Raw genomic sequence first — 9782 nt, 5'->3', positions numbered from 1 at the left:
TAATTAAATTTTGTTAGGTTGATTTGACATTTCAAACATGTTTCATGATGTATTTGAGTTGTTTATACTTTGACACATTTTCGCTTTAAAATTAACTGTAAAACACGTCAAATAGACTTAACAAATTTTGATTAAAAGGATTAAATATACACAAAGATAAGAGATTCAATTAGTCCAAAGTTTCAAAGAATGAGTATTTTCAATTTTGATTGAAAGTTAAGAGACTAAAGACATATTTAATCATAAAAATAAATTAAACTCAATTGATTGTCAAAATAAATTACCTCTATTTGTATAAAATTAGAAATACTAACATAATCAATTCCTTAATATGTCACATGATATAGTAACCACATCCAAACTAGTCTACTTGTCTATTACACACTAGTGGAAAAATCGCTTTTTATGACAGATAAAAATGACCTATTATGATGGATAACCTGACATCATAGTTCTGGGCATCATAATAGGTCCAATGTATTATGACATATTTTAACTTATCAATCATAATATAATGAATTTACTATGATACAACTAGATTTACCTGTAGCATTTTATGACGAAGATTTTTTCACCTATCATAATATGTAGAACATATTATAACAAGTAATTGTTCACCTATCATAATATATACTTCTCAGAAATAAGTTTTTATTACATACATTGTTCATCTATCATAAAAACTTGTTTTGTGAAAAAATAAATTCATTATTACATTTGAGTGAGATATTCTAATTTTCCTTGTATAGTTGAGTTCTTTGTCCTTTTAATGACCGAGAAATTGAGTGCCTCTGTGAGGAAATACAGTGAAATACACGGAAGTTTCTCCTAACTATTAATTCCAAAACCCTACACGTTAAGTTTAAATTATTTTTTTCAGATTAAAAGTTATGGTTGATATCACTTAATCTACTACAATAATTTCAAACAATTTTCTATTGTTTCTCCTCTTGCTTTTTCTTATTGAAAGGTTTCTTTCCTTTTGATTTTCCATTTTTTTCATCCTGTACAGCACTGGCCTGGAATGTCTGCTCTTGATTGTGCCTCTTCAACTCATGCGCTTCAAAAGAGTGTGCAAGGCCTCTACCTCCATTTCATCCAAGTCTTTTGATTCCTCAACTGCTACTACAACGTGATCAAATTTCTATGGCAAGGTTCTCATCATCATATCAACAATGTGCTGATTAGTAATAGTGTCTTTGCAGGCTCTCATTGCATTAATATGTTCTTGAACTTTGTTGAAGTAATCAACTATGGTTTAATTCTCCTTCATGCTGAGAAACTCAAAGTGCCTTCTTAAGGTCTGTAATATGACCTTTTTGTTCTTATCCCCATCTCCATATGTCTTCAACAGTATCTCCCAACCCTCCTTCGTTGTTGTTGCCTTGGAGATTTTGTTGAAAACTTTCGGGCCAACACATTGGCAGATCAGGAATCTTGCCTTGCTGTCTAGTTTTTGAAGATTTTTGTAGTGTTTATCGGCTTCCTCTGTAGCTTTATTTCCAGGATCTTCAATCCCAGCCATGACCACGTCCGTTACATCCTGGAATCCAAAAACAGCTAGTATATTTATCTTCTAATCATCGAAAACCTTTCCATCAAACATTGGTAGTGCAACCTGAAGAATGCTCCCAATTCCATCCATCTTGATTCTGAAGATTCAAGAACTTTACCAACTTCACCAATCTTGATACCTTCAATAGTTCTTGGTACTCTCAAGATTGCACACGCAGCGGGCTACACACTTCACACACCAAAGTTTGCATAAAAAACTTTGACAGCAATGACCAGAGACCCTTTCACCACTCACAGACCGAGCACAGCTCTTGATTCCATGTTAAAAACCAATGTAACAGTACATTGGCGACACACACACGTTTGGCAGAGAAAGAACAGAAGGAAGAAAGAATATGCGGCACAACCAGAATTAGATTTGTATTTCTGATAGAAGGAACAGTGGCAAAAACATTACAAGGCTGGATAAAACTACCATAAATATTTGGGGCTAAAGAACAGTAGGCTATATTGCTCCATGGAGACTACCATTCATCAATCATACTATCATCCATAAATAACATATTAAATAATAAATCATTCACATAATACATATAATATATAATATATAATATATAACACGAATAATGTTCACGGACCACAGCAACGCACTTTTGAAGTGTGAATCTCAAAACCGTAACTCGTAGTGCGGTTGACAGCAGCCGCAACATGATGTGCGGCTGTGTGGGAACGCTGTTCGTAAGGCGGCAGCCATAACCGCTGCTCTAAGTGCAGTTAATTGGATTTTGAGACCTTGTGCTCTGTCTTCTTCCAGTCGCGCTCTATCTTCTTCCACTTCAATGTAGCACCACCACCAACAAAGATCACACCAGAACAGATCATCACCACAATCAGCAACACCAATACACCAGTATATAATCGCTCGGCTCAAACCAATAAAACAGTTATTGAAAAAAATAGTAGTCAAGTGAACAGGAAGGGGTGAGGGGGGTGCATGTTAGGGTTTATAGTCAGACAAAAGTATTAAGTTGTTGGTAGTTAGGAATATTGGTTAGGGGTTAGACATATTAAATATGTTTTGACTTTATTAAATGAAGGGTAAAATAGTAAAATTAGAGATGCAGGAAGAAGGAAATGAGATGCAGAAAGGAACACTCTCAACTTTATTATTCTCAGCTACAACAAAATGAACAGTAAACTTTATAAGATGAATAGTAAACTTGATAAGATGGATAGTAAACTAAGATGAACATTTATTTTTATCACTAAGAATCAAGATTTTTTTTTTTCAAATTTCTTCCTATTTCTTACCTCTAAAATTTTATATAACTCATAAGTTCTCATCTTTTGAATGGAAAGATCGAACCAATTTATAATAAATAAAATTTACTTAACATTTCTATCTTTGGAATCTTTACAAGAACATCATAATAATTTATTCAAATTTCACCAAAAGCACAAAAGCATGAAAAGGAAAATAGCCTAAGAAAAAAAAATGTAAATAAAATTTATTTGAATAAATAATAAAAAAAATATTTAAATAAGACATGATAAAAATAACTTAAAACTAAAGGAGTGTGAATTCTTTGACCCAAATTTGAGGACTTTTTTACTCTTAAAAGGATGTTAATATATAAAATTTTAAAATATGTCATATCAAATCATTTAAATGACTGACACGTGCTTCGGGTTATTAAATACTAATTAATCACAGCCATAAAATAATTGATTAGTGAAATTCACATATTATAACCATATTTATGAATAGAGGTTGAAGATTGTATATGTAGTGCGTAGTACAGAGGAATCTTTCCATACATCAAAGATGAGTTTTGCGAATAAAAAAACAAAAACACTAACTTACATGATAAGTCATATTCATCATTGCATTGCACCACATTTATTGATTTCATTGGCCTTCCGTACCAATTTCGATAACAAATATTGAAGGCTTATGTTTATACATTTGATCTCTCGCTCTAACGTGTCAACTTTCAGATGGAGCAAAATAAGATGTCTGTTTTTAATCTTATATAATATTATATGAACAGTCTCATTAGTTTGTGGAAGAAACAATAGAAACTTGTCTGAAATTATTGTAGTAGAGTAAGTAATATGAACAATTAGGGTGTGTTCTTTTGGAGGAGATGATTTGTAAGAGAGTGAGTGGATGGATTTGAGAAGATTTGAAGGTAAATTTTTTGTTGTTTTTTTGAGTAGATTTGAGGATAATTAAGAGTGAATTTGGAAGTAAAGTTTATAAGAATTAGTGTAAAATTTGATTGATGTGACAGATAAAAAAAATTCTTTAATTGATAAAAATTAAAGATTACCAAAATACCCCTAGTTATTAAAGTAATATAAAATAATAATTATTAAAATTATATTTAATTNTAGAAATATTTATAAAAAGTAAAATTTAAAATTAATTATTAAAGTAAATTTTAAAAATGTAAAAAGATTATAAATTAGTAAAATAAAAATTATTATTATTATTATTATTATTATTATTATTATAAAAGTAAAAATATGAAAAATATAAAATAAAGTAAGGGCAAAAATGAAAATTTGCTTTAAATCATCGCAAATCATCACATATATGCGATGATTGAAAAAGAGAGCCATCTCTCAAATTCTCTGTTTTCTTTCCTCGCTAATCTCTGCAACGGAACACACATAATCTCTCATTTCCATCTCTGCAAACAGTAAATTCATCTCCATTCCTCTCAAGCGAATAGGCGCTTAATCTGAAAAAAATAATTGAAACTTAACGTGTAGAGTTTTGGAATTAATAGTTACGAGAAACTTCCATGCATTTCACTGTATCTCTTCGCTGAGGCACTCAATTTCTAGGTCATTAAAAAGATAAAGAAGTCAACTATAGAAGGAAAATCAGAATATCTCACTCAAATGAAATAATGAATTTTTTTTTTCAAAGCAAGTTCAAGTTTTTATGACAGGTGAACAATGTATGTAATAAAAACTTATTTCTGAGAAGTATATATTATGATAAGTGAACAATTACTTGTCATAATATATTCTAAATATTATGATAGGTGAAAAAATCTTCGTCATAAAATATTACATATTATGATAGGTAAATCTAGTTGTATCATAATAAATTCATTATATTATATACGGATAAGTTAAAATCTATCATAATATATTGGATCTATTATGATAGATGACAGAAAGTCCGTCACAATACATTGGACCTATTATGATGAACTTTTCTGTCTGTCATAAAATGCACAGACCTATTATGATGCCAAGAACTATGATGTCAGGTTATTCATTAGGTTATTTTTATCCGTCATAAAAAACGATTTTTTCACTAGTGTGTAGTAGACAAGTAGACTAGTTTGGATGTGGTTACTATATCATGTGACATATTAAGGAATTGATTAAGATAGTATTTCTAATTTTATAGAAATAGAGGTAATTTATTTTGACAATCGATTGAGTTTAACTTATTTTTAGGATTAAATATGTCTTTAGTGTCTTAACTTTCAATGAAAATTGAAAATACTCATTCTTTGAAACTTTAGACTAATTGAATCCCTCATCTTTACAATTGTGTATATTTAATCCTTTAATCACAATTTGATAAGTCTATTTGATGTGTTTTTCAGTTAATTTTAAAGCAGAAATGTGTCAAAGTGTAAATAACTCAAATACATCATGAAACATGTTTGAAATGTCAAATCAACCTAACAAAATTTAATTAACAGAACTAAATCAATACATTTCTAAAGTTGAGAAATTAAATTGGACCAAAATTTTGAAAAGAAACTATTTTCAATTTTTACTGAAGATTAAGGGACAAAAACATATTTAACTATTATTTTTACAAATAATATTTAACAATAAAAGTAAAACATTTAATGTATTATTGTACCATAATGATTTGTCTAAGAATGATATAATTTTAATATATAATATTTATGTAAAACTCCTGCAATTATTATCTTATCCCTCTAGACTTGTATTATGTGAGTTGTATCTGCTGAATCACTAACGACAATGATCCCTTTATCTCTTAAAAAAAAACATAAAAAACGGTAGATTTAACAATGGGTAGAATTGAGGACCAAAACTACTCGTACTACTTAAAAGCTTCACCTCTGATATCAAAAAGAAAAATGAACATAATATAATTAAATTTATTATGTTATTTACGTCATTTAGTTTAAATTAGATAATTTTATTGAAATGTTAGAGTGTATTGTTTAATTTATATTATATATTGGAACTTTTATGACCATTTTTTTTTTATAAGAGGTTTTGTATAACAAGAAATCAAATTTTAAAAGGAAACTGTAAACTTTTACATCGATTATGGACATATCCTATACATCGGATTTAATTATACCTAATGTAATATACGTCAAATTTGATTATATGGTACATAAAGACTGGGCAAGCCAATGAGTTTATATGAAGATTTTGCAAGGTAAAGGTTAAAAGAATAACAAGTTGTTAAAAGTCGATAATGAAATTGAGAAAATATAATATTGAGTTACATATTTTGCTAATTAATTTTGCCTGCAATGTAATTAGTTACAGCACACAGTGGAACTACCTTTGGGTTATCAAACCCAGCCAAGATTTCCTTGGAATCCTCCACCAATTTCTCAGCAATCTCCATAGACTTATCCATTCCAAAAACCTTGGGATATGTGACTTTATCAACCACCAAGTCCTTCCCCGCCGTCCGCCCCAACTCCTCCGTCGATTTCGTAACATCTTCAATATCATTCACAATCTGACCTATCAACCCAACGCACCGACCAAACATCCTTAACTTTTCAACTTCCTCGTCCGACCCACCCCCCCTTATTGCTCCCAACACAACCGCAACTTCCATCAACACCGCCGATTTCTTAAGGTGAATCAATTCCACCCTCTCCAAACCCACCTCACTCGACAACCCTTCCGAGCTCACATCCATCACTTGTCCCCCCGCAACGCCTTCCGCGCCGACCGATTTCGCCAACTCCACTATCGCGCGAACCACGCGAGTGGGAGACACGCCCTTCGTCGACGCCGCCAAGTGCTCGAACGCGCAGGCCTGCAGCGCATCGCCTGCGAGGATCGCCACGTTCTCGCCAAAGACCTTGTGGCACGCCGGCTTCCCTCGCCGTAGGTCATCGTTGTCAATGCTGGGCAAGTCGTCGTGGATGAGCGACATGGCATGGACCATCTCGACAGCGCATGCGGCGGGTACGGCGGTGTAATCGGTTCCTCCGACGAGCTCGCACGCGGCGATGCAGAGCACCGGGCGGATCTTCTTGCCGCCTGGGAGGAGCGTGTAGGGCATGGCTTCGTGGATAATCTTGGGCTCCTTGAGCTCGATTGCAGCGTCCAAGGCTCGGTTCACTGTGTTAATCTTGTGCTGCATGTAAGCTTGGAAATTGAATCCAATTTCTTCTCTTCCCACAGTGTCTATGGGACTGAGAAGTGAACGTGTGTTCCTCTTCATCGGCATAGACCTCAAAGGAGCCCATCTTCCAAAATTCGCAAAACTCATCTTTGGTGTATGGAAAGATTGCTCTGTGCTACGTACCACATATACAATCTTCAACCTCTATTTATAAAAAAATAAGTGGTTAAAAAAGAGTATCCGTACAATAGTTCAAGATATGCAATCAGTACAATAAAAATAGACTCTTACGCACATGGTGACACAATTGCACTTAGCACAATATTTTTCAGCATTATTTACAATAGAAATAGATTCTCACGCCAAGCAGCTCTTGAGAAAACAGGAGCCATCATTTCAACATACCTGAAACAATTGGAGAACCTTTCTTAAACGTAGTAATGTGAAGGGAAAACTCGTTAAATTTGAAGTAAATTTCAAATACTAAATTTTTTAAAAATTGCCACGGCTTCGATTTTAACATATTTAGATCTTCTTATAATCAAATACTAAATTTTTTTAAAATTACCACAAACTACAATGGGAGATTAAAAATAATAATAATAATAAGTACTAAGAAATTTCAAAAATATTTTTTTCAAACAAAGTTATTGTCTTATTTTAGCACTTAACTTTTCTTTTACATTTACTTTACAGTCTCTTTTAATAATAAAAAATATTATATTTAATTAATAAAAATAAAAATATATAAATTTTTAAAATAAAAAAATAATATTTGTGATTATTAATCGGTAGTACAAAATATGATGAATGTCAATCATAATTCTTTTATTAAAATTGACAGTTTCAGTAAATTTATATAAAAGTATAATTTTATTAATACAATCATTAAACTGTAATTTTAAATTTTGTTAAAAATAAGGATTAAATACACCAATAAATTTTGTTGAAAATAAGAATTGAATATGTTTGTGATTCTTAAACTCTTGATTGTTTCTTTTTGAAATTTTGATTTATTTTCATCCGTCTCGTTTTAGAAAGTTTTAATTTAATCTTCCATAATCAATAATTTTAGTTTTTTTTTTACGTGATTAACACCTTTTCTTTTTATTTTAAATGTGTCAACCCGCCTACTCTAATGTTTTTCATTCAAGAAGTTTTTCTCCCTTCCTCATTCAAGGTAAGCCACACCCATCCAAATGATCACCCTTCACTTGATTCCACGCCTCATAACAATCCTATTCACACCTAAACAAAGAGAGCAATCACGGTCTCTTGTGTCTTTCCAACACGTATACTCTAATTTTAAGATAATTGTTTATTATCTATTCAGACAGCTTTTATAAAGCTGTTTATTATATTGTATCTAGAGAGGTCTAGGCTTTTTCAGTCTCAAATTTATATAAAATATGTACATCAGTGGAATAACTTGAACATGGTTCCTTTCTCATTTCTTGAAAATATTCCAACTGTGATGAATTGCTCTGTAACATCAGTAGGTGTCATTTAATTATAGCATCTTAAGGCTGAAACCAACTTTCATCCTGGCTTTAATATTTGGGGAGTGATCAAATTCATGATGAATTCGTAAATCATAGGAAGGTGTCTATTCTCATCGAAAGCAAAAAATATTAGCAATATTCTTTATCGTTTAATGCCATTCTCTACAAGTTTACAAGGGTTCTTTTAAACTGCTTTATAACCAGGCACCCTCCGAATATGCTATGTAATTGTTTACAAAAAAAAATATGTTTTTGATGTACAAAAATATGTTTTTGATGTACAAAAATATTTTAATATTGTATTTTAATCCTTATAAAAATGTAATTCGTTACTAGTCCTTACATTTTGACAGAAAATGTATTCGAGGGACTAGAATCAAATCACTTTGGTCAATCTGATGACATCAGCCGATCACTTTATTATATAACTTATGGTAAAATTTAATTTTTGAATGAACACAATCTCAAACAAGCTTTATCTAAACACAAGGCTGAAAAATAATTTTGAGAGTAGCTGGTTTTCTTTTTAAAAAGATCATGATATTTTGACAACACTTTTTGACAACTTTTTTTATAATGGTACACGTGTCATCACTTTATTGGTCTATTTAAATTTATGTTTTAAAAAATATTTAAAACGGACCAATCACAAACTGCCACATATGCATTATCAAAAAATTGTTAAAAAAGTGTTGTTAAAAGAATTTTTTCTTTAAAAAAGCACCAACAGAGAAAATAACAGTGTGTCTGACATAAGATGGTCCTGTGCATTATTATTTCATTTGGTTTCAGCCAAAAAGATTTCTTTCCACTGACATTCATAACTCCCTCTTGTAAGTTATTATAACTGTTTAGCTCCATCGCCAACTTGACAACTCTCTTATCACCAAAACATTCATGATGAGTCTTGTCCTTCGTACATTAATCTAATTCTCAATGTCCCTTTTGAGAAAGGAAAATATAAAATAAAAAAAGAAAATATGTTCTCCCATGAGTCTGTTGTCCATGCCTTTTTTTTTCTGTGTAGGTCGTTCACACAACTACACATGATGGTTTGATGTGTCTGGACCATAAAAGATTGAATATTATTGAAGGATAAAGATATTTATACAATATTTTTTGACAACATTTAAACATCATCATACGTATTATTATATGATTGGTTCATTCAATCCTTAAATAACACAACACATACTTCTTCAGATAAATATATGGAACACAACACATACTTCTTGTTTATTATTATTTTTTTCTTTTAATAAAATTTTCATGTTATGGCAATGATACCTAACCTAAGTTTATGGAAAAAATATGCTTATACTTTAAAATGCAATAAAAACATGTTAAAGTTACCCTTATAATAAGCTTTTTAATTTCATTGG

The 9782-nt window shown here is 31.1% G+C and overlaps 1 protein-coding gene across 1 annotated transcript; it reads right to left on the bottom strand.

The window, feature by feature from the left end:
- Positions 1 to 5991: 5991 nt before the first annotated feature.
- LOC106756883 (heterodimeric geranylgeranyl pyrophosphate synthase large subunit 1, chloroplastic-like) lies at positions 5992 to 7101 on the bottom strand. Its single transcript, XM_014639484.2, has one exon. The coding sequence runs from the start codon at positions 7043 to 7045 to the stop codon at positions 6047 to 6049; it is 999 nt and encodes a 332-aa protein (XP_014494970.1). The 5' UTR covers positions 7046 to 7101; the 3' UTR covers positions 5992 to 6046.
- Positions 7102 to 9782: the final 2681 nt, after the last annotated feature.

The sequence above is a fragment of the Vigna radiata genome, chromosome 3, assembly GCF_000741045.1.
Source record: "Vigna radiata var. radiata cultivar VC1973A chromosome 3, Vradiata_ver6, whole genome shotgun sequence".
In the NCBI taxonomy this organism is placed as follows: Eukaryota; Viridiplantae; Streptophyta; class Magnoliopsida; order Fabales; family Fabaceae; genus Vigna; species Vigna radiata.
This window is presented reverse-complemented; position numbering and strand designations above follow the sequence as displayed.

Excerpts from the sequence above, each read along its gene's own strand:
- LOC106756883 (XM_014639484.2), bottom strand. The coding sequence starts at position 7,045 with ATGAGTTTTGCGAATTTTGGAAGATGGGCTCCTTTGAGGTCTATGCCG.